The following is a 25943-nucleotide window of genomic DNA, read 5'->3' on the forward strand; positions in this document are numbered from 1 at the left end:
TTTTCTCTCCATGTGGTATAGGCACAGTTCAGTTAAGAGTTACATTTAGGAGCGTCTGGGTGGCTCAGTCGGTTGAGCATCCGACTTCGGCTCAGGTCATGATCTCATGGCTTGTGAGTTTGAGCCTCGCATTGGGCTCTGTGCTGACAGTTCAGAGCCTGGAGCCTGTTATGGATTCTGTGTCTCTGCCCCTCCCCTGCTCATGCTCTGTCTCCCTTTTTCTGTGCCCCTCCCCTTCTCTCACTGTCTGTTTCTCTCAAAAATAAATAAAACATTAAAAAAAAAAAACTTTAAAAAAGTTACATTTAGGATGGGGGTTGGTGACCAAGAGAATACGATGGGATGATGATGTAAGCTGGGCCAGGAACTGAAGACAGGAGAAGGGTTGAAGAACAGTGATAAAGGTAGGAGAGCCAGTGGACTGTAGATCCTTCTGGTGTTTAGGATTGTTGCAGTTAGGGCGTAAGGCACGAACTAGAAAGGCAGAGTGGGATTGGGATTCCTGGAACTAAAGACCACGAAGGGGAGTGATTATAATGGCAAGAGCTAGGATGTGTAGAGGAGTGGATGGCCAAAGTCAGGAGGATGGTTAGGCTATTTGGAGAAGTCAAGGAATGGAGAGAGAAGGTTACTGGAAGGGTCATCCATGTGGCTAGTGAGTCACTAGGAATTACGATAAAAGTAGTGTGGGAGTGACAGTGGGCCAGTTCTGTAATGAGTAGCAACAAGGTGGGGGTGGGAAACAGGCAGTCGATAGTACAGACTAGTAACACCAGCCTTCACTTTCAGGGTTCTTCGGGAAGGACTTTATTGGAGACAGCAGTGAGGGATAAGGAGGATACCCTTTACATCCCCTGTGCCCCCCATGGTGGTGAGAGTACTGTTTCAAGTAGGCAGGGTGACGGGAACATTGAAAGCAGAGATGGGAATGGAGGAAGGAGACTTCGTTAAAATCCGGGCGACATGCAACAGTTTCTACAACTGGACAGGAGAGGGAGATGGGAGGTCAGACTAGGAGATACATGTGAAGATGAAAATCTGGGTAATGAAGAATGACAGGAGGGCCTGAAGGGACAGATCCTGTGGAGAAATGAAAGAGTAGGAGACTTGCCCAAACCCCAAAGCTCTAGGTCCTGCTGCTCCATCCTACCAGGAAGGCATAGTCTAACTGGAGCGCAGGGAGCCCGCTCAGCTTTGAGGCAGAGACACAGCAGTGGCTTAAATGTCCCAGTTCAAAGCTGTTCCTTAGAGGTACCTTCTCTAACGATTCTTACTGCTCCTCTTCTACCTTTCACTCTCTTGTTTTATTGTCTTTCCAGTCAAGGGTCTGAAAATTGGATATCATCTCCCTTCCCCTCCCCACTGTGCTTTGATTGCTTTGCGACTGCTGTGTACTGGTGGTCTGAAATTGCATGGTGTGCATTAAGCATTTAAAGCTTAAGTGCATGATTGATTGCCTTACATTTAGTGTAAAATGCTCCCATTGGTCCATATATTCAACAGATTATTTAGTGCTTGCATCAGGCACTTGTCTAAGATCAGGAATATGAACAGAGTAACAGTTCCTGTTCTCACGGAATTTAGGTTCTAGGGGTGAACTCTCACAGCTCCAAGAGTCCACAGTTTTTAAAACATGTAATGCTGATTTCCTAAACAGCAGGTATAACCACTGAAATGCAGACACATTTCAAATTATTACCTGTATTTTTAAAATTTATTTTTAATGTTTACTTTTGAGAAGGGAGAGAGACAACATGGGTGAGGGGCAGAGAGAGAGGTCAGAGGATCCGAAGTGGGCTCTACATGGACAGCAGAGAGCCCGATGAGGGGCTTGAACTCACCAACTGTGAGATCATGACCTGAGCTGAAGTCAGACACTCAACGGACTGACCCACCGAGGTGCCCCTGGATTTTAGATAGTAATCTCCCCAAAGTCTAGCTTCCGTTCATACCTGACTTGAGTAACTTTCACCCACTGTTCCTTTAAAATGTTTCGTAGTTGGCAGGCTGTAGAGCATCTGCATTTTTAACCAAAATGTATCAAGGCAGAGTGAGGTTAATACCTGACTAACTTGATGATTCAAGTCACATCTGAGGATGTTTTGAAGAAGCATTCTGTTCAGTGGGAGTTTTCTTGATTTCTCTCTTTTGTCTGGCAACACATGTTGGCAAAGTGTAATCTTAATATTTTCCTTTCAGGTAGCGATTGTTGTGTTAGGAAACAAAATCGACCTTTCTGAGCAGAGACAAGTAGATGCTGAGGTGGCACAGCAATGGGCAAGAAGTGAGAAAGTGCGACTGTGGGAGGTAACGGTTACGGATCGGAAAACCCTGATTGAACCATTCACTCTGTTAGCCAGCAAACTTTCCCAGCCCCAGAGCAAATCAAGCTTTCCTTTGCCTGGGAGGAAAAACAAAGGGAACTCTAGCTCTGAGAACTAAAAATCAATAATGCTACAATTGTTGGATAGTGATTGCCTTTGTTTGTGAACATATTTAAAATAGGCCATTTATCTACCTTTGGCTCTTAGGCAACCTTTAAGGAATTAATTTAATGCACTTTAGGTTATAATTAAATCATTTGGACTAAGTTTATTGTCTGATAGGAAATATTTGCATTGTCATTGCTTGAAACTTGTCCCTGAAATTAGCACCTTTGTATTTATATTTTTGTTGCACTTGTCAAAACAGTAGAAAAATAAAGTTTGGGTAGTATGCAGATAGGAGTAGCTCCGCTACCCCTAACTTGTTTCAGAAGCCATTTTCTGTGTAACTTTATGCACACTTCTTAGCTCAAACAGAACTTTGTTTTTAAGGTCATTAATCTTCTCATGTCTAGAAATATAAAATGACATTTTTAGATCAAACAGTAAACTTGGGTGTTAAACTAAATCTTATCTTGTGGAGACTTTGCTAAATGGAACAAAACCTACCTGTGATTTAGCTTTGTTCAAATTATATGTTTAGCATGACTTGAGGTAGGGAGTGGTGTAAGTATGTTTAAAGTGTTTGCTCTTTCTTTAGAAAACTGCTAATAAGCACTTAAGGACACTCAAGCTTCCATTTTCCACAAGTAATGCTGTCCCTTCTACAGTCATGCCCTGGATACTTAGTCATGTGGAATAGAATGTATCATAAAAATATTGGACTGCAGGTAGTCTTCTGGTAAGATAGCTGAATGTGTGCTGTGTTATTCTTTGAAAATTCTGGCAATATCCGAGCATTGGGACTAACTGTATTTTGCAAGTTGGCAATATTGTAACTAATTTTAAAAGTAGGAAGCAAGCTATTGATTGTTTTGACTGGGAAAGCAGCTATTTGATTTCAATGTAAAATATGAGGGGCACCTGAGTGGTTCAGTGGGTTGAGGGTCCAACTCTTGATTTTGGCTCAGGTCATGATGTCATGGTTTTTGAGTTCAAGCCCTGCGTGGGGTTCCACCCTGGCAGCGCAGAGCCTGCCTGGAATTCCCTTTCCTTCTCTTTCTGCCCCTCCCATGCTCCCTTGTTCTTCTCTGTCTCAAAGTAAACTTAAAAAACAAAAACAAAAACAAAAAAAATGTAAAATATGAAATAAGCTGTTCAGCATTAACACATCTAGTAAACTGTAACTTAAAAAAAAAAAAAAAACTCTATCCCCACTGTGGGGCTTGAACTCACAAGCCGAAGACCCCAAGATCAAGTCTCATGCTCTACTGACAGCCAGCCAGATACCCATGAACTGTAACTTCTTAAGTGGAATACTTCTAAGGCTGGGCTCAGTGAATTTAAAGTCAGTTGGTTCATTTCTGTGAGTTCAAGCCAAGAACTGCATATAAAAGATACAAAACTTGTAAATCAGCTAGTGTTGCTACTACTTAGTTAAAATTCCTTATCACAAATGTTTTTTTTTTTTTTTGCCAAAAAATTATTCAGATAATGGTTTAGTCATTGCCTGTTTTCTTTCCCAGTAAGGGGGATTTTCTCGTTTTCCTATGTATTTTTACATAGATGGATACTTTTACAATGACTTAAAAATAGCATTTCTCTGCAGTAGATGCAGAGAAACAACTGCTGGATGTATGTACACTTCGGTACCAAACTGCCCTCTAAGGAAGCTGCATTAAGTTAGCCATGAGGATCCATCTTCAAAAGATGGGGGGTTCAATTAACCTTTTCTAAAACACCACCCCCCTTCCCACGCAAAAATCTATCTCGCAAGGCTGACAGCATACCAATCCTAACCTAGGTCCTTGGTAATGATGCAGTCTGCGGCGTTCCTTGTAGGTTTAGTAGCAAAGCTCTTGAATCTGCGTGGGGTGCCTGAGTAGCTCACTTGGTTAAGCGTCCGACTCTTGATCTTGGCTCAAATCGTGATCTCACAGTCCTTGAGATCAAGCACCACTTTGGGTGCTGCTCTGACAACATGGAGCCTGCTTGGGATTCTCTCTCCCACCCCTACCCCTCTTCGAGATAAACAAACTTAAAAAGTCTGCAAACCACAGACAGACAAGATAAAGTAAATGAATACAGCAGTGTTAGGTGGTGGTTTTAATATTGTTTATTAGCACAGTAACAAATGCAGACTTAAGCAGTCCACAACATATAACCAATCCACTGAGCAACTCCTATTCCACACCTTACAGTTAACAGCTTAAGGTATTTTACTACAGGTTTTCACAAGTCGTGATTCAAACCTCTCATCTTGTCACAATAAAGTAGATTGGTATATAAAATAAAATACATAACTACTCATTTCCTATATGGTGTCTTATAGCCACATATCCATTTTATATATATGAGATGACAGTCTCTAAAAACTGTTAAATATCGATGTTCCCTCCCAAGAAGGAAAAACAAATTCCAATTTTTTTGAACAAAAAATGTGTAGTCTTGGAAGGACTTTACATAAATGGCCATGTGTATAACCTGTACAAAATTAAGCTATTTTAAATTTACAGACTACAAGCAACTGAACCCAAATGTCTATTCTCTGTACTACATTTCAGCTAATATTGCAGAACTAATGACAGTTTTAGAAGTTGCTATTACCAATTCTGTCTACTGTAGCAAGATACCTTAAGTTACAACAAAATCTTAGGAAATAAGACTGAATAATATCTGTTATAGAAATACCCTACTCTTTACCAACTCCCACCCTCCCCCACCCCTTCAAAATCATAAGCAGCTCTCTCTGTGACAGACAAATAATGTAAGAATTGTGAAGACCCAATTTATGTAGCGTATCTCTTGGTCCACTGTCTGGCCATTCTGTCATGTTCTGCTCTGTTGGTCATATACTGAGTGGCAATACTTCCCACCAAAGGGTCAGCTGGAAGAAAAGAATGTAGATTACTTTGGAGAAAGGGAAAGAAAGTTTTAAAATTTAGCAAATAAATTAGTGACAGCTTGGAAACAAATACACAGTTTTGAAATGCCATTCCATCATCCTGGGTATTTCTTCTAAAAGCCGTTATTGCGGGGGTGGAGCGGGGGGAGGGGACTTCTTAACAAAACAGAATGCTCAGGCATTTAGTACCAGTGTGGCTTTACCTTCTTAGTTCATTGTATTTTTCTCCCAACAACCACCACCTAATTGGAAGTGCTTTTGCTCTTATGTGTTAGGGGAAGGTCAATAAAAACTGGAAAGTTCAAGGCTAAGACGAACATCCAGCTGTGTTCACATGACTATTCCTTCAGGGCAATACTGTGGTCCTCTGGGCTGTTGCAGTGTAACACTAGTTACCCGGAAAAAACCAGGGTGCCAGGTCACAACCTGGACCTCAACAAGTAAGTGTAATGTTGCTCTGAAACCTAAATAGAATCTTTAATAATAAAAGGAAATTAAGCCCCTCCCCCCACCCACCCAAACCAGTCTGATAAGAATTATTTAAGCAAAGTCACTTTCAAAATTGAACACCAGCTATGGAGCAAGTGAACTCAGTGAACCAAAAGGCACAGGAGAGGTGAGGCAGGTGACTCAACATTTAAAAGTATGTAGTTTAAGTGAACTGTATGAAAAATGTGAAAACCAAGGGCAAACTTATATAAATCTTAATTTTAAAATGCCTCATTCCTACAGCATAGAAGGGTTGCCTTTTTCCACTATTAGACTGAACTTTTTTTTTTAATTTTTTTTAACGTTTATTTATTATTGAGAGACAGGAGATGCACAGAGTGTGAGCAGGGGAGGGGACAGAGAGAGGGAGAGACACAGAATCCAAAGCAGGCTCCAGGCTCTGAGCTGTAAGCACAGAACCCGACACGGGGCTCGAACTCACAAACTGTGAGATCATGACCCGAGCTGAAGTCGGTGGCCTAACCAACTGAACCACCCAGGCGCTCCTAGACTGAACTTCTCTTGATTAAAACTTTCTTTGAAAAAACAAATCAGGGGCACCTGAGTGGCTCAGCAGGTTAAGCTTCTGATTTTGGCTTGGGCTCTCACAGTTTGTGAGTTCGAGCCCCGCATGGGGTTATATGCTGACAGCCTACTTTGGATTCAGTGTCTCCCTCCCTCTCTGCCCCTCCCCGGCTCATGCTGTCTCTCTCAAAAATAAATAAACATTTTTTGAAAAAAGATCAGTTTTTGTCCCTTGAAAGCTCTTTAAACTTTATCAAAAACAAGTATTTTTTCAGATGAGGAAGAAAAACAATAAAAAAATAATTATTAACCTTACCAGGATTACAGTCTGTAAGAAGGGAGCAGATAGAAAGAAGAACTTTAGAAATGGTTAGTGCTGGACTCCAATTATCTTTTAATATGTCCAAGCAAATAACTCCTTGGCTGTTAATATTACAGTGATAGATTCTTGTCCGAAATGTGACCTAAAAAATAAAACCGTGTTAAAATTTAAACAGCAAAGAATGAAAATTTTGACTAAATTACTTTTTCAGTTGAGTGGCCCTAATTAAAAATCTTTTAAAGAAACAGACATTTAGTTTTTAAAAAGATGAATAAAGAGTTTAAAGCTGAGGAGACACATTAAAAGACTAATAAATCTGAGATTAGAGTGTTCATTGATACAATCACAGGTCAAAAGTTAATCAACAAAAAGGTAATTTCAATATTTTTCAAATTCATCTTTAGCAGTTTCAGTGTTTTAAATGTTTTCCTAACTTTTCAAGTTTGAAATAGCTGTTTGCTGACCTCTTGTGTTAGCTGGTAGTACTACATGGCCTCAAAGTAAGCTTTGTATAATAAATTCAAACTGGGGGACAACATAGTGGGAACATAAACAAAATTCTTAGCTGTAAAGGCTGTTAAGAAAACTGAAGATGAGATTTACTTCTGCTTTTTCTGACTTTTACATTATATCCTGCAGATACCCTGTCTACCTAGGTCACAGAATTCACTGTAATGGAGTCTCAACAGGTGAGGAGCCAGAATTGGGCAAGGATCACAGCAGTAGACAAATCAACACAAGCCATGGGAGCCTCGATTGCTTTTTTTTGGTTTCCTAATTCCAAAGTAAAAATTATCATTTAGTAAATGAGAATCATAGATTATAGAGTGTCACGGGAGATAGGATCCTAGATGAGAAAACTGAAGCCTGGAGATTAAGAATGTGACGAGACCAAAAAAGGACGAGAAACATGGATACTTTGACAGTAACTTCTTTTCTGTTGAGTGGAAAACGGGATTAATTCTGAGTTGCTATGTCACTATAAACAGCAGGATTTTAAGCACCATCAAAACAAAGCACATACTTCTAGAAATGGTCTCTGCCAAGTGGCGAAGCTGCCCCCCACCCCTGCAGTGTCTTGTGTCCATCCTAACGTACTTAGAGATTCATTGAGACGACAGAAATCTCTTTTGTGATTAAAACTCAATTTTAAACACTTCAATAGTTTCTCATGGGAATATGTAAATCTGAATATAAATCAGGAAATTCTTACCTTTGGAGGCTTGAAGGGGTATTCAGGTGTAAAAGTGATATCAAGGAAGAATACACCCCCTTCATACACGGATCCTGGAGGCCCTAGAATGGTTGATCTCCATTCATAGATGTTATCGCCTTTGGGACCAGCACTGTGAAATAATACATCAAAAGGTAAGCAGATAGTATGGCACCATCCAAATTTTAGAGGATATTTAAGGAAAAAAGATGACCTCTTCTCTTCCTTTTTGTTTTAATGTGTGGATTCCCTCCACCAAACAGAAGTGTCTTTCAGACAGTCTGATTCTGGACTGCAACAAACCCATCAGCCTTAGGTCAAGTAAATGGAATGATAAAGAATGTTTAAACCATTCTAAGCCTACTTAGGCTGTGGATAAACAAATTCCTCAATTCTCAACCCTCTCCTCAATACATCATAAAAAATGTAAATGATACTTTAAAAAGAAACACTTTTCAGCACACAGAATTAAATTAGTGAAATATTAGTTGTTTTTGTTCATAGCTAGTAATTTCTGATGACCATTTTAAGCGCAAAGTTTCATTTCTGACCCACTGACGGGGGTTCTTGTCCCTTGCTCTATTTCCATAATCTTACCCTAAAAGGAGTCCGATGGATTGCAGTACTTTTTACATTATAAACCATGTTGAGTGGGAGGAGCACAAGAATGACAATGTATCCAATGACAAGTTACTCAATTTGCATTTCAGTATATAAAATTCTATAATCAGGTTCTCTAAATATTACAGTTGAGATGTTCATTTATCCCTTTCCCCATATTTACTTATACCATAAAATGGTAAAGCATGCAACAGGAACCCTGGAGAAGACTAAACAAGTATGGATCCCTAACCTCTAGGTCCTCAACCAGGGGACTTGGTGGGTCTAGTGAAGGATCTGAGCATCCACTGGAAGGACGAAGCATTGCTACCTAATAAACACCTTAGATACTTACTTTAAAGCTGTTACTGGAGGCATTCATGTAACTTTTTGTCATAAGCATTTTATTAACCATAGAATGAAACAAAAATTACAGGGGCCTGCAAGTCCTTTGCCTTTTTTTTCCCTTCCAGGTTCTCACTTGGAAAGTTAGACCTGCTGGTCTGGAAGGTGGGTAGAGAGACCTACAGTAGAGAGAGTGGTTTACAACTCTCAGAGGGCCACTGTGAAGGAGAACTGGGAGCAAGAGAATGCGTGAGACACGTGTACAGGGAAAGGTCTGTTCCAGCACCCCACCCTTTTCTCTATAAAATGACTGACTAGCTTTACCCTCAGGTCAGTATATTCTTTTATCAACCCTGTGTCCCCACCCTTATAAGATACTATTTAGTTCCACAATAAGAAATAGGACTTCAGTTTCTAACACTGGTTGAACTGCCCTTGAGAATGGCATGTGATTTAAATTATTAATCAATTTAAGTAATTGGAAAGATGGAGTTGAAATTAAGGTGAGATGGAAACAAAAAATACAGGTCCCTGTCTGAACATGTTGCAACATAACTGTGATTACAATCTTGGTATGAGGCTGAGACTGAGAAGGTGAAAGGAGACCATGCCTTTCAGATTGTTAGAAAATTAATGTTCATTTGTAACAAAAACACTTTTATATGAGGCAGAAAGAAAAAAAAATTCTGCCCTTGATTCAGTCTTTTTTCCTTCTAGTCAAAATAAATAGAGCTGTTGCAAACATTTTGAGGAATATAATCGGGGTGCCTGGCTGGCTCGGTCGGTAGAGCCCATGACCCTTGATCTCAGGGTTGTGAGTTCAAGTTCCATATTGGGTATAGAGCTTACTTTAAAAAAAGAAAAATAGTCATTTCTACTCTTGACACAGTATTTTCTTATTTCTGTAATGGTTTCTGACGTCAGACACATTCACGTTAGTGGCAGGGATTGTCATGAATCATAACACTCTTGTGACAGTACAGGTGCCTGCTGACTGATGGGCACCAAACCCCTTGAGTAAGTAACTCAATGACAAGGACTCTCATCTCCACTGGCCTTTCCCTTGATCCTTGAAACCCATGTTCCCTCTAGTGACCATGGGACAAGGCAGCTACAGATCATAGTTCTTGTGCCTTATAAAGACTAAATTGGTAATTTAACAGAATTTGAACAGCATAAAATGGAATCAATCAATACAAGCCATTTAACCTTAAAAAATAAGCCCAATTAGAAAAAAATGTCATTAGAGCAGTCTTATGTATAATTTGATGTGCTCTCTGGACTGAAGACAATCACATAAGCTAATGTTTAAGCTTCATTTTTTTTTTCTTTGATGTGTATTTATTTTGAGAGAGAGAGTGGGGAAGGGGCAAGGACAGAATCCCAAGCAGACTCCACACCGAAGGCAAAGCCTAATGGCGGGGCTCAATCTCAAGACCATGAAATTATGACCTGACCTGAAATCAAGAGTCAGAGGCTTAACTAACTGAGCCACCCAAGCTCCCCTTGTTTTGTTTTAAAATCATGTTTTTTAAGTCCTCCCCTATTCCCATCCTCAATACTAACTTACTATATAGACTACTGCTCTTCCATTTCAACAGCAACTGAAGATGCATTTCAATTTTTAAAGAACATCCTGGAAGCAAGGTGAAATTATAATCAGTGCTTTTAAAGATTATATTTCTATTTGATCAGTTTTTCACATTATTATTGGGAGAGATGACCCTTGTTTACAAACACAGAAGCCATAATTCAGGTCTTATTTTAGGCTTAATTCTAAAAACCTTGGTTATCTGCTCTCATATCCTGGGGGAAACGTTGAGAGTAAGAGGTTGGGAAGATGAAAAGATAAGAAGTACACTACAAACATTTGAATAGCAACAGCATGAAGTAAGTGAAAATGGGACAAGTTAGCAAACGTGCCAGCATATTTCAAAAAAAGTAGGAACTCATGATGAATTCAGTTAGAAGCTCATTCTACCCACCTAAAAATCCCAAGTCATCTCTGATAGTTTCCCACGGTACAATGACTAATGAATGCTTCCTAAAAATAAAGCACTGGCAAATACAGTTGATTGGCTAGTCCATGTCTTGTCTTTGTAGAAGCTTCACAATAAAGCAAACCGGTTGCTTATAGAAGGTGTATTAATAGCCTAAAATCCCCGCAATTCACACATTATAATTGTAGCCTTATAATTTTAGAGCAGTTCTCAATAGAGGATGATTTTGTCCCCCAGGGAGACATTTGGCAATGTCTGGAGAGCTTTTTAGATGTCACAACTCGGAGGGAGTGTGCTACTGGTACCTAGGGGGTCGAGGCCAGGAGTGCTAAGTAAACATTACCCAAAGTACCAGACAGCCTTCTACACCAAAGAATTCCCTCAACCCCAAAATGTCATTAATTCCAAGGATGAGAATTCTGCCTTAGAGAAATTGGCTCAAGGTTGGTTGAGCTAGTAAAGGTAAGAGAGCTTCACAGTTTGAATCCCTGTTGTCAGACTCTATCTAGTGCCAATCCTCTTATCTTTTACTGCTCTGTGCCTGGTACAGAAAAAACATTCAATAGACAGGGTTATTGTTATTAAAAGTTACATTTGCATATGCCCTAACTGTTCTATACTCTTGTTACTCAAAGTATGGTCCCTGGACAGAATAAAAATAACATCAGCATCCTCTGGAAGTTTGTTAGAAAAGTAGACTTAGACTCCCCCCCCCCCCCCCCCCACACCTAATACATCAGAATTTGCAAAGCTAGCTATAGAAGACATTAAGTGGCAAATGAATACCAACTCTACCTTTTAAACTTCTAGATTTAAATTACCATTTACATTATCTAGCTCTCTCCTTCACTGCCTATAATTCTTTGCAGTAAGATACAAGTATCAACCCTGGTAATGCTTAGTTGTGTTAAGACTATAAAAACAATAACCAGAAAACTTAGGAAATGCTTATAGGAAGAGATCCACAATCAAATCTATATTCCCTACAACATACTATTCAAAATCCATTCTTAATTTATTCTGCTAATAAATTCAAAGAGAGTATGAGAAAATAGTATGAATGCTGCAATCTACCTGAAGGAATCCTCCTCTCCCACAATCATCACCCAACAGACACGCTCTCCAGGGAACGAAAGCTGTCTTCGCCATGACATCTACACAGCACATAGAGAGGACATTTTATAAAAAGTAAAAAGCTTCTTGTCCTCCCATCCCTTCAGAAAACGGTAGCCATCTGTCACCTAGAAGTGAGTAGCAGGAGCAACTTGAAAAATCAGAAAACCTCAGTAAGGTGACTAACAGATTAGTTACATGGCTTGGTGAAGTGACATGGCTACTGAAAAGTGAGTCAGCCACTCTAATAACAAAGAGAGGCCTCCTCCTACAAGGTGGTACTGCTAGGGAGGTAGTCGCCATTCTGTGGAAAGGACTTACAGTTCAAGGGCCAACCTAAAGGACTCCCCAAAACAGCTGGTGCCTACATAAGAATTCACATCAGTGGTATCCAGTGTATCTAAACAGTTACTTTGGAACAGAGTGGGCCCAAATTAGGGGGTTACATTTCCCTACAAATGGGAGGAAAACTGGCTCAGACACTCTAGACCTAAAACATGATCCGTGTTCACAAACAGTGGCATTCCCACAAAGTCCCCCCCAAATCGTATTATAACAACATTAAGGAAGTGGTGTGTGCTGTCTTCCTCCAGAAGAAAGGGGATATACCTTCAAAGGGATTTGATGCAACTTTTCAAGAAACACAAGGCTGATTTTCGGCCTATGGAAGACATAGAGTGCATTTTTGAAATGTGTTCCGAACCAGAAAGAACATAGTTGTAGGTATTTTACACAAACTGCTACAGCCATGTGGATATATCATCTCTCTTAGACCAGATTTAAAGTCTCTAGAGAACAGTAATTTTCTACACATACTATATGGGACTATTTTTTTTTTTACTTTTTAAATTTGTTTTTAATGTTTATTTTTGAGACAATGCGAGAGACAGAGTGCAATCAGTGGAGAAGGAGACAGAAGGAGACACACAGAATCTGAAGCAGGCTCTAGGCTCTGAGCAGTCAGCCCAGAGCCTGACGTGGGGCTCGAACTCACAAACCGTGAGATCATGACCTGAGCCAACGTCAGATGCTTAACCGACTGAGCCACTCAGGCGCCCCAGTAATTAACATTATTTAATTAGCTGGCCAAAATATGTACCACTGTTTAGAATTACACAACAGTGTTTCCAATTAGGTAAAATAACAAAACACCACAAAAGCTTTTACTCAGCTAGCCATTCAATTGTAGTTTTACCTTATATGTTGTTGCTTTAGAAAATAATCCAGCCTTCTGGAAATCTACAATCCAATCTTTTAAAAAAAAAATTAGATGTGCACAGAGTAAGGACACAATTTTAAAATGAAAACTACTTTCAAGAGACAACAATAGGGATAGTGAAACAGCAGGCCTAGAAAACTGTACATCAATGGGTCCTTACTAGTAAGGAGGGATGGCTGAGTAATGAGAGTGTTTGGTAACTAAGCTAAGAATCCCACTTTAACTTCTGGACTATTGATATACAAGATATACAAGTGGGGGGTAAGGTACCAAGCAAGTGAAATGCAAACTAGTCAAATGTCAAGGGCCTAAAAGAAACAGGGGCAGGGAAGGGTAGAGAAAGGCCCACAGAAATGATTAGAGAGAATTAACTAAGAGATCGGTATCTTTTGTCTCAAAAATTATTTTTCCTATATTAGGTTATATAGAAGCTACACAAGCTTAAGAACAATTCCTTTTTTTTTTTTTTTTTTTTTTAAAGTAGGCTTCACACCCAGCACGGAGCCCAATATGAGGCTTGAACTCATGACCCTGGAATTAAGACCTGAGCTGAGATCAAGAGTTGGATGCTTAACTGACTGAGCCACCCAGGCATCCCCTAAGAACAATTCTAATTTGCTCTTTCCCCAGAGAAGTTAGAAAAACAGCGTCGGAATAGAGTCAAGTGTAAGGCTACGGTGATTACTCCTCTACTGCCACTAAAACAATCCAGAGCAGGTTATCTGCCTTAGAGTCAAGCGGTAGAGTCCTGATTTTTTAGCACAATGCTTATATTAGTGAATATAAAACTGGTATCTAAATGAGTAAATAGAAATCAATCATTAGTGTCTGGTTCTTACACTAATCAGTTCACAGGGCCTACAAAGCACAACCAACTCTTCTATTGGAATGATCGTTGGTTGTACTGTGGTAAGTGAGTAATGGGGGAAAACAAAATCTCTTGTGTAGACTTTTGGAGGGAATATGGTTCAGGTGGTAACACTTAAATAAACACTGCACACATTTAGTGCTGATTCTCAAAAGCAACAGTGTCCCAAGGAAAGCTATTTAAGGGATACCAAAATTCTCAAAAATGAATTTATCAGGTTTTAACTCAATTCTAAGATGATTCTAGAACGTGTCTTTGACCATGAAATGACCATTGAAGGTTTCCTAGTCACTCACACTCACCTGCACAGCCTCCATACTGCAACTGCTACCAATCTCAGACTGCAGGTGAGGCAAGCAGAGGGTGGTGTGTGTGGTTAGGCAGAAAGGTGAGAAGTGACAAAAGTAAATGCACAAGAAACAGAGGTTCAACATATTGCCATAGAGCAGAGAAAGCTGCTTGCACTACCTTGCTGCGGTGATTTTTGGGGTCATTTAATATGTGGTACGAATTCCCTATTTTGTTATTTGATAAAGCTTTTATTTAATACAAAAAATTAAGGTTTTTTTTACTGCCCCATTTTGCTCCTAAAAACATTCCAATTTGGATGTTATATGGTTAACCTGTTTATGAGGGCATCTCAGAACACCTTCTTGCACTGCCCAATCAGCTTGGAACCTCCCTGCCAATCTCTCAATTCTAGCAATTTTACAGATTCTTCATCCTCAAGCTGCATCGTCCTTCCAGGGATTTGAGTAGACACCCCAAGCAAGGGTCTCTCATCCTAGGTTCAGCTCCCTACAACTTCCCTCAGTACAGAACTCACATGGATTTGGAGAATAAAGACGTTTTGTGCTAGAGCTGGTATTCACATCCAGGAAAGGTGACATCAGCAATTCTAAGACCCTTTCAGCAAGCCCATAGGTCAAAACTATTTTCATAATTCTAAACAGTACTTGCCTTTTTAACTCTTTCTCTCACATTTGTACTGTGAAGTTTTCTTGAGACTATATGAGATATGAGAGCAGATAATGCAGAAGCAGATAAGAAAATCCAGCTGTCTTAAGTCAGACATTAGAGCAATTTGCAAATATGTGAAATAGTGCCACTCTTCTAAGTGTTTTAGTTTTGGAAAACAAGCTATTTTCATTAAAAAATATGTTAACATGCTTATTTTTTTTTTAAGTTTCTTTATTTTGAGAGAGCCAGTGAGTGCCGTGTGCAAGGGGCAGGGAGGGAGGGAGGGAGAGACAGAATGAATGAATGAATGAATGAATGAATGAATGAATGAATGAATATCCCAAGCAGGCTTGGTGCTGTTTGTGCAGAGCCTGATGCTGGAACCCACTAAGTGTGAGATCAGGACCTGAGCCAAAATCAAGAGTTGGACGCTTAATCGACTGAACCACCCAGGCGCCCTTGTTTTTGTTATTTTAAAATGAAATATATATTTTAGAGAGAGCCTGCTAGCGGGGGAGAGGGGTGGGGTGGGGAGAGAGAATCCCAAGCAGGATCCACGCTCAGTACATAGCCCGATGGGGGCCTCAATCCCACGACCCTGAATCATGACCAGAGTCAAAATCGAGTTGGACGATCGACCAACTGAGCCACCCAGGTGCCCCAAATTATAAATCTTTTTAATGTTTCAGCTTTCATTTTGAATACAGTAAAAATCCATAATAATTAACACTATCAACAAAAGCTCTTAGGCGCCCATCATTTTTAAGAGTACACGATGGGGTCCTGAAACAAAAAAGGTTTGAGAATGGCTGGGCAGGTTATTTTTTTTTTTTTTATTTAAATTTTTTTTAACGTTTTTATTTATTTTTGGGACAGAGAGAGACAGAGCATGAACGGGGGAGGGGCAGAGAGAGAGGGAGACACAGAATCGGAAACAGGCTCCAGGCTCTGAGCCGTCAGCCCAGAGCCCAACGCGGGGCTCGAACTCACGGACCGCGAGATCGTGACCTGGCTGAAGTCAGACGCTTAACCGACTGCGCCACCCAGGCGCCCCTTGGGCAGGTTATTTTAAAACAATATTAGCATAACTAGCCAACGATTTTAAAAAGTGTTCTACTCTTATTCCCATCAGATATTAAAAAACAAAACAAAGTTTTAAACGGGAACTAGAAGCTATTCATCACCCTGCGCCCCCAAGTCCCCACACCTTGGAAACCCTAAATACCATGTAAGAAGTCGGACTACCCTGAAGACTACCTATATAGGAAAGACCATGTGGAAAGACTAAATGAAAAGTGAGAGATGAATGAGAAGCCCCAGGTGTTCTAGCCCTTAGTCATTTAAGTCTTCTCCACCCAAGGTACCAGAAATGTGAGTTAAGTTTTCAGATAATTCCAGGCCCAGCCTGTGTAAATGCATGAGAGCCCAGCCCTAGTCAGCCCTCAAATATACCAGAGGTTATGATAAATGGTGGTTGCTATTTTACACCACTTAGTTTAGGGCGTTCTGTAAGGCAGCAATAAAGAATGGGAACACTCCCCAAGGAGAGCCTTCAAGCAACCGCTGATGGTGGGGTGGGACAATTCTGAGGCAAGGGCTTTATCCAGTTCCCCAGAGTTCACCTTAGGCAACTTTCACTGTGGGAACCTGGCTTAATAAACGGCATCCTTTACTGACAGTCTTTCCTACCTTGTTTTATTTCCCATCACTACTTCTGTTCCTTATACCACTAAAAACCTACTTGTATTAGAATTCTCAACTTAAGGGTCTCCTTCTGGGGAAAGCAAAGCTGAGACACCACTGAAGTGAAACACACACAAAGGAAAAGATGAACAGATATGATTACATAAAAACTGAAAATCTGTAGGAGGAAGACAAAGAGATTACAAAAGGGTAGAGAAAAGACAACTGCAGTACATGATTAAAGGTCAATATCTTGACTATGAAAAAACTTTAAACAGACTAACAATAATAGATAAAGGACTTGGGCATTCCTCAAAAGAAACTTGTATGGCCAGTTAGCAAATTCTCAATCTTACTCAGACTCAAAGAAATGCAAATTAAACACAGAGGCACATTTACCTATCAGACTGGCAAAAACGTGAAAGACTGAAAATCTTTGGTGTCTAACTGTGTGATGAAATAGGCATTCTCTTCCACTGCTGGTGGGAGAGTAAATTAGTAATCCTAGACTGTGATTAGGTATAATGTATTCAAATATAAAACATATAAATATAAATACCCTTTGACACAGAAATTCTGCTTCTCAAAACTTACTCCAAAGAAATAAGTAGACACTTGCACAAGGCTATAAGGATATTTATAAGAACCTTACGTATAATGCAAAAATCTCTGCAATGAGCTAAATTATCAATAGGAGATAGGTTAAACTGTGATACAACCATACAATAGTATACAATGCAATACTGCTCCCGTCCCCAACTTACAGCCCTGTGAAAGCCACTAGTAACTATATGGGGTTTAAGGTGTCCTGTGGCCACATTAAAGGACAGTTTGGGCCCTACTACCATATAAAAGCTTCTACTGACTATCGCCCTGTCCTGCCACTTCCTCCCGTCTCTCTTCAATTCAGATTCTCTTTCCTAACATGCTTTTCTACCATGCTCCCAGATATGGTGCTGAGAGACAGACTGAATCCAGGAAGAGACTGCAAATCCTCCAACAGTGTAACTCAAGGGGGTTCAAGTTTACTCCAACGACAGCATACAAACAAGGCAGAGGGATCTGAAAGCCTACTCAGCAGACAGAATACCAACTGTTTGCTAAGATGATCTGTTCAATTTATCTAAATAGTCTAGATATCTAATTGTCAATTTATCTAATAGTTAAAACATGAAAAGATTTGAAGTGGGTGAATTTAACTGTAGGTAAATTGTGCCTTAAAAGTAGATAAAGCAGGGGTGCCTGGGTGACTCACGTCAGTTTAAGCATCCAACTCTTGATTTCAGCTCAGGTCATGATCTCATGGTTCGTGAGTTCCAGCCCCATGATGACAGCATGGAGTCTGCTTAGGATTTCCTCTCTCTCTACTCTTCCTCCACTTGTGCGCACACTCACCTCCTCTCTCTCTCAAAATAAACTTTTTTTTTTTTTTAACGTTTATTTTTGAGACAGAGAGAGACAGAGCATGAACGGGGGAAGGTCAGAGAGAGGGAGACACAGAATCTGAAACAGGCTCCAGGCTCTTGAGCGGTCAACACAGAGCCCGACGTGGGGCTCGAACTCACGGACTGCGAGATCATGACCTGAGCCAAAGTCAGCTGCCCAACCGACTGAGCCACCCAGGCGCCCCTCAAAATAAACTTTTTAAAAAAGTGGATAAAGCAGAGAAATTTGCAGAGAAATCAATCTTTTTTTTTTTAATAACATTTATTCATTTTTGAGAGACAGAGAGAGACAGAATGTGAGCGGGGGAAGGGCAGAGAGAGGGAGACAGAGAATCCGAAGCAAGCTCCAGGCTCTGAGCTGTCAGCAGAGTCCTGCACACGGCTCAAACTTGTGAACGGCGAGATCATGCCCCTGAACTGAAGTTGGATGCTTAACCGACTGAGCCACTGAGGCACCCCAGAGAAAGAAATCATTTTTAATAGCTGTTTCATAAATGAATTTTTTAGGGGTGCCTGGGTGGCTCAGTTAGTTGAGCATCCGGCTCAGGTCATGATCTCACGGTTCATGGGTTCAAGCCCCACATCAGGCTCTGTGCTGACAGCTCAGAGCCTGGAGCCGGCTTCGGATTCTGTGTCTCCCTCTCTCTCTGCCCCTCCCCCACTCGTGCTGTCTCCCTCTGTCTCAAAGATAGATAAACATCAAAAAAACAATTTTTTTTAAACAAATGAATTTTTTAATCTTTACCCAAATCCTTTATATCAGGAGAGGTAACAATATTTCAATTTTAAAATGAGGAAACATTCAGGAGGTTGTGATATGTTTGTACAAAGTCCTAAAGCTAGGAAATCACACTTCTAGCCAATACAATCCAGGCTTTCCTATAGTGAGATTTTTTTCCAATACATCCATAGAGCTTATTATCTGCCTTTGGACTCCCCACCAATTTTGTTTAATCACATTTACTATTCTGCCTTTCCCACCTCATTATTCCATTTCTCTTTTACATTTGGGTGGAAGCTGGGATTAAACAGGAACAAGAAAATCTTGTGACCTGCTAAGAGGTGTTATTAAAAGTTCTTAAAAATTGATTCAGTTCTTTTTGTAGAAATGAATTAACTGAAAATACATACCACACAGAGTACGACTTAGTGTGGAAGAGAGGGGATTTAATTATAATGTGATAACTGCAAAAATGATGAGAACCCCAAGCTTAATGAAAACCAAAGATGGGTTTTGGGAAACAAGCATCAGTTCAACTGAATAAGAGCCCAAATGTTATGCTCTTAAACTGCAAAAAGAACAAGAAACATGATTAAAAAAAGAACTTTTTAAAAAAGGGGCTCATTTACTCCAACAACAGCATACAAATATTTTTCAAAACAAGGCAGAGGGATCTGATAGCCTACTCGGCAGATGTATCCACCGAATACCAAGTGTTTGCTAAGAGAAAAAAAAACAGGCTAAAAAGGAGGTATAAAACAGGACACCAACTTCCCCAGCTAATAAGTCACTGTGGTCCACTCCACTCCATTCCGTTCTAGTCCACAGTGGCACTGGGAGGTCCAGCCATCACTGAAATGACCTGCACTGAAATGGAGGTCAACCCCTGCCTGAGGATACAGTATCACCCACTGCTCAATGCTCTGTGAAGCCGAGGCCTCTGCAACCTCTTGGTTCCCTCCCTCTCCATCGCAGGATCTACAGCTCAGAACCACCAGGAAATCACAGGGTCAGGAGGTGAGGAGAGCTATTTACTGCACTTGGAGAGTCACTGCCTTCTTTCTTGGCCCCAGCTGGCCAGGAGAGAAAAGAGAAGGCTGTTTGTATTTGCAAAGGGCTGAGAGTGTGAATGAGGGAGGCTATGCCCTGTGTGTCAAATGCAGGCTACGCTTGGAGGGGAGGGTCTGCTCTGGCTCCTTGGTCCCTGCTAAATCTCCTCACCAAATCTCCGTCCTGCTGTCTACACACACCCTTCTAGCTGAGGAGTGGAGACAGCGGTTTTAACAAAGCTAGGTGCTGCAGCAGCTGCTAAAGAGGCCCAAGGTGGAGCACTCCCATGTGACATCTCCCAGCTGCCCAAGTCTAACAAGTCTACTCCTAGCACTGGTAAGCAGACACACATGACCTTCTCCAGTGGCCACTGACCAGCTATCATTCTGGCTTGTAAAACATGAAAAACGCTCGCCAAGAACAGCTAAGGTATACACCTATTCAGGGTAAGTTTTATGGGAAAAGCCAAAAGGCAAGAAAAGTTCTGATGAAGAGAGGAGGGGGCAGTTGTTCCAAGCCTCAGGTGAGGAGTCTGACTGAGGGGTACAAAATGTGGCTAACAGCCCACAGACATGCTTGGAATATAAGGTTAAAAAAGAGGATACGAATAATGAAGTAAATGGGGAAACTTTAATCTCTGATTTTTCCCCCTTCTTAGAACAACAACAACAACAACAAAACCCAACCCTGATTTAAGTATTGGACCAGAGGGGAAAGACAACTATCTCCAAACACATACATAAACATGACAGATTGAATACATATGCCAACTTTTTTTTTTTTTTACTCCTTCTGCAAACTCTGACATGACATTGAAGATATTTTCTTTAAGGCATAAACCTACAAAGATGAGAAGAAAAGGAAAGGAGACAATATCAACACGAGTTCAGAAGCTAGGAGGCAAATGAGCAAATGGTTAAAGGACACAACATCCAACACACTGAAGACACCGAGTCATAAACTGGTTGTGAAGAAAGCCAAAATCAAGCCAGATACACCATATATAACGCTCCCAAAGACAGGAATTTATGGTGCTGTGTAAGTTGAGAATCAGGAAGGGGAAGGTTCTAAAATAAGGACTGGTAAAAAGTCCAATTCCAAGACCCTGTGTGACAGGCAGAATTTTTGGATGGGCAGCATGATGATCTCCCCCCTAAATCATCTCCACGTGAGCGTGGGCGGAAGCTGTAACTTGCTTCTCACCAACAGAAAAAGGCAAAGTTGACAGGACCCCACTCCCTGAATCAGGTTACGTTTTTTGTAAAATGTTATGTTCTAGAAGACTCAGTCGTAGCTGACCACAGAGAGAGAGAAGGGAGCAAGCAGCTATGATACACATTGCCCGTGGAAAGGGCCAGAGAACTGCCAGGGCCCCTAAGAGCAACTGACTTCAGTCCTACAGCTGCAGGGAAAGGAACTCTATGTCACAACTACATTAGCTCAGAAGAGAACCCTGAGCGACAGATGAGCACACAGGCTAGCTGGTTCCTTCACTTTGGCCCTGAAAAGACGCTGAACAGAGGTCTAAGCTGTACCCCAACTCCTAGCCCATGTGAACTGTACATTCTAAATGTGGGTATTGTTTTGAACTGCTAAAGTTGTGGCGGGTTGTTACACAGCAATAGAAATCCTGCCAGACTGGGGTTTATTTTCTGGAGAGGTTTAAAACTGGGGTCTCTGAACCAGGGGACATTAATATGGATGAGGGCAGAGGTGCTGTACTGACAATGAGCTTACGCATGCCCAACAATAAGATCCCCAGTTTTCTTCCTCAGCGCCCAGAACAAAGCCTGGCCTTCACCCTCTAGGCAGTCAGTCTCCTTTGGGGAATGTTAACAGCTCAGAGGAAAGACCTCAATAAACTTATATTAAAGGCCCCCTATGTAACAGATAACCAAGAAACATGGTTCTTCTCTAAAACAGCAAAGATCAAAACAAACTACAAGACAGTCAATTAAACAAATTACAAAGAAGATTTTAAAATAAACTGAATTACTAATATCCAGAGAGACAGAAGATACTGCACTAATGAAACAAGAATATGGCCAAAACAAAACAGTATTCAGAAAAGAAAAGGAGGTGGGGGTGAAGTGGGATGGAGGGGGGTGGGTGAAGGTGGCCAAAAGGTACAAACTTCCAGGTGTAAGATAAATAAGTTCCGGGGACGTAATACACAGCATGGTGGCAACAGTTAACACTGTATCACATATTTGAAAGCTGCTACCAGAGTAGATCTTAAAAGTTCTCTTGACACACACACAAATTCAATGTCTGGTGATAGATGTTAACTAAATTTATTGTGGTAAAGTCATTATGCAATATATACATAAATCATTATGTTCTACACCTTAAACGAATACAATGTTATAATTATATCTCAAGAGAATGGGGGGGGGGGGAAGAGGAACTTTTAGCAACTAAAAATGAAAGCAAACATATTTCAACATAATAAAGGCCACGTGTGACAAACCTACAGCTAACATCATACTGAATGGTGAAAAACTGAAAGCTTTTTCTCTAAGATCAGGAAAAAGATGAGGGTCTCGATATCCACTCTCACCATTTTATTCAACATAGTACTAAAGTCCTCGCCACAGAAATTAGAGAAGAAAAAGAAATAAAAAGAATCCAATTGTTAAGAAAGAAGTAAAACGGACTACCCACAGATGGCATAATACTATATATACAATACCCTACGGACTCCACCAAAAAAACCGTAACAGAATAAATGAATTTAGTAAAGCTGCAGGATACAAAATTAGTAAATACATAAAAATCTATTGCACGTCTATACACTAATAATGAAGTAGCAGAAAAAGAACTTACGAAAAAATCTCTTTTACAATTATACCAAAAATAATGAAATATCAGGAATAAATTTAACCGATGAGGTGAAAAGACCTATACTCTGAAAACTATAAGACACTGATGAAAGAAATTGAAGATGACACAAATAGAAAAACACACAATGCTCCTGGACTGGAAGAATACTGCTAAAATGCCTATACTACCCAAAGCAATATACAGATTCAATGCAATCCCTATCAACATATCAAGAGTATTTTTCACAGAGCTAGAACAAATAATCCTAAAATTTGTACGGAAACACAAAAGATTGTGGATAGCCAAAGCAATCTTGAGAAAGAAGAACAAAGCTGGAGGTATCATAGTCCCAGATTTCAAACTATATTCCAAAGCTGTAGTAACAAAAACAATATGGTACTGGGACAAAAATATACACATAGATCAATGGAACAGAATAGAGAACCCCGAAATAAACCCACAGGTGAATTAATCTACAACAAAGGAGGCAAGCATATACAATGGGGAAAGAAAGTCTTGTCAATAAATGGTGTTGGGAAAACTGGACAGCTACATGCAAAAGAATGAAACTGGACCACTTTCTTACACCATACACAAAAATAAACTCAAAATGGATTAAAGACCTAACTGTAAGGATCAGAAACAAACCATAAAACTCCTCAAAGAAAACATAGGCAGTAATCTCTTGGACGTCAGCCTTAGCAACATTTTTCTGGATATGTCTCCCCAGGCAAAGGAAACAAATGCAAAAATTAATAAAAATAAATAATAAAAAATATATATATGTATGTATGTATATATATATATATATAACTACACCAAAATACAAAGCTTCTACACAGCGAAGGAAACTATCAAAATGAAAAGGCAAACTACAGAATGAGAAGACATTTGCAAATGATTATCCAAAGGGGTTAATAGCCAAATTACTTACGAATGCATACAAATCAATACCAAAAAAATTAATAATCTGATTTGAAAATGAGCAGAGGACCTGAATAGATATTTCTCCAAAGACGGAGAGATGGGCTAACAGAGACATGAAAAGATGCTCAGTATCACTCATCATCAGGGAAATGCAAATCAAAAGCACAATGAGATACAACCTCACCCCAGTCAAATGTGTATCATCAAAAAGACAAGAAATAACAAGTGTTGGCAAGGATGTAGAAAAGGAAACTCTTCTGCACTGTAAGTGAGAATGTACACTGGTGTGACCGCTGTGGAAAACAGTATGGAGGTTCCTCAAAAATTAGAAATACTCAATTATCCAGTAATTCCCCCCCTTCTGGGTATTTACCAGAGAAAAAGAAAGCACTAATTTGAAAAGATACATGCACCCCAATGTTTACTGAAGCATTATTTACAACAGCCAAGACACAGAAAGAACCTAAGTGTCCACTGACAGATGAACGGATAAAGAAGTGGTATATATATAAAAGAGTGTGTGTGTACGTACACACACACACACACACACACACACACACACACACACACACCCCGGAATATTACTCGGCCATAAAAAAGAATGCAATCTTGCCACCTGTGGCAACACAGATGGACCTAGGGGGTATTACACCAAGTGAAATAAGTCAGACTGAGAAAGACAATTATTGTATGATTTTACTTATATGTGAAATCTTTAGAAACAAAGCAAATGAGTGAACCAACAGAAAACAGACTCATAGATACAGAAGAAAAGAAAAAAAAACCTGGTAGTTGCCACAGGGAGGGGAGTAGAGGATAGGCAAAATAGGCAAAGGGGATTAAAAGGTACAAACTTCCAGTTATAAGACAAGTAACAGAGTAAGTGCAGCAAAGGGAATATATTCAATAATATTTTAATAACTTCGTATGGTAACCACATTTACAGTAAACACTACATAATGTATAGAACTGGAATCACTAATCTACATCTGCAATTAACATTTTATCAACAATACTTCAATTACACCATGAACAAAAAATTTTTCAAAAATACAATGAAGGGTAAAGTTGAAATCTCCCCAAAAAAGTAGAAAAAAGGTTAAAAAAATAGAGAAAACACACAATTTTTCTGTTACGGACATGGGTGTCTTCTGCAGGAATGTAGCTGAAAATGGAACTGGAAAGACTAAATGGGAATAAATCACAAAGGGCCTTAAATGCCTACCAAACCATTTAGATTTTAGCAGCTTTGCACCTACAGGAGTGAAGCGAAGAAACAGTCACTGTTTTAAGAAGTAGACAACTTTAGGGGCGCCTGAGTGGCTCAGTCAGTTAAGCATCCGACCAGCTCAGATCATGATCTCACAGTACGTGGGTTTGAGCCCTATGTCGGGCAGCTCTGTGCTGACAGCTCAGAGGATGGAGCCTGCTTCGGATACTGTGTCTCCCTCTCCCTCTCCCTCTGCCCCTTCCCCTGCTCACACTCTATGCCTCTCAAAAATAAATGTAAAAAAAAAAAAAAAAAAAAGTAGACAACTCTAAACACCAAAACCATCAACCTATTCAGAAATAGGAAACTACAAATGCAATCTTCAATGCCTGAGGCAGAGAGCCTAATTAGGGTACTATAGAAATCCAACAACCTGGATTATTAGAGCAGGGACAGTAAAAACAAAATTATCCAGGAGGAAATCATAAGTACTTCACGGTAACAATCCTCCAGGGTTATCAATAAAGATCTTGTGACATCAATACATACACAAATAAGATGCCTACATCCAATTCTCGATGCGCAGGAAGAGACCAGAGGGGTCTCTCCGTGACCTGGCCAATCTCCCAGCAGTATCGTCAACCAGATATGCCAAACAGCACCATACATGTAGCACTTAGTTTTCATTTGCTAAATAAACAAAATGTGAGCTTATGTACATAATCTTGCACGTTTAACATAGTATTAACATTACAAAAAACTATCAAACTGACTACCCCGATTTCAGTTCAGAAAATATTTATCATTAGTTATATGCTTAACTGGTATTTGTTGTTATATGCAGTAGTTAAAAAATATAATGTACATGCTATTTTAGGTACTGTCTAGGTTTCTTTAAGAAGTTAAAAATATTAGGCTTAATATTCTTTTGAAAAACACCATTTAAATAGGTTTATGGCTTTATTTAAATGGATTTAGGCCTTATAGCAAATAAAGATGGAAGTATTTTGGAAAGAAACATATCTCCCAATGGGTTTATCTGGCAGCTTGGTTGAGTGGTGCTGTTTCTTTCTTTCTTTTTTTTTGTTGTTTATTTTTGAGA

At 39.9% G+C, this 25943-nt stretch overlaps 2 protein-coding genes across 13 annotated transcripts in view; one reads left to right on the top strand and one right to left on the bottom strand.

The window, feature by feature from the left end:
- NKIRAS1 (NFKB inhibitor interacting Ras like 1) overlaps positions 1–9145 on the top strand; it is a 39688-nt gene extending 30543 nt beyond the window's left edge. For 4 of the 11 annotated variants that reach the window (XM_040480066.1, XM_040480065.1, XM_040480064.1 and 1 more), the window contains one exon: positions 2200–2892. In XM_040480066.1, the coding sequence (XP_040336000.1) occupies positions 2200–2442 (243 nt within the window). In that variant the 3' untranslated portion in view covers positions 2443–2892. Of the gene's footprint in view, positions 1–2199; positions 2893–5603; positions 6107–7303; positions 8033–8950 lie in introns of those variants that run through there. The other 7 variants (XR_005792015.1, XR_005792016.1, XM_040480072.1 and 4 more) reach the window with 7 other exon arrangements.
- LOC121033595 (ubiquitin-conjugating enzyme E2 E1) overlaps positions 4517–25943 on the bottom strand; it is an 81282-nt gene continuing 59855 nt past the window's right edge. For both annotated transcript variants that reach the window (XM_040480063.1, XM_040480062.1), the window contains 3 exons: positions 7878–8010; positions 6659–6806; positions 4517–5310 (listed from right to left, as the gene is read on the bottom strand). In XM_040480063.1, the coding sequence (XP_040335997.1) occupies positions 5213–5310; positions 6659–6806; positions 7878–8010 (379 nt within the window). In that variant the 3' untranslated portion in view covers positions 4517–5212. The remainder of the gene's footprint in view (positions 5311–6658; positions 6807–7877; positions 8011–25943) is intronic.

This window comes from Herpailurus yagouaroundi, unplaced genomic scaffold (assembly GCF_014898765.1).
Source record: "Herpailurus yagouaroundi ecotype Mexico unplaced genomic scaffold, PumYag 159, whole genome shotgun sequence".
NCBI classification, from domain to species: domain Eukaryota; kingdom Metazoa; phylum Chordata; class Mammalia; order Carnivora; family Felidae; genus Herpailurus; species Herpailurus yagouaroundi.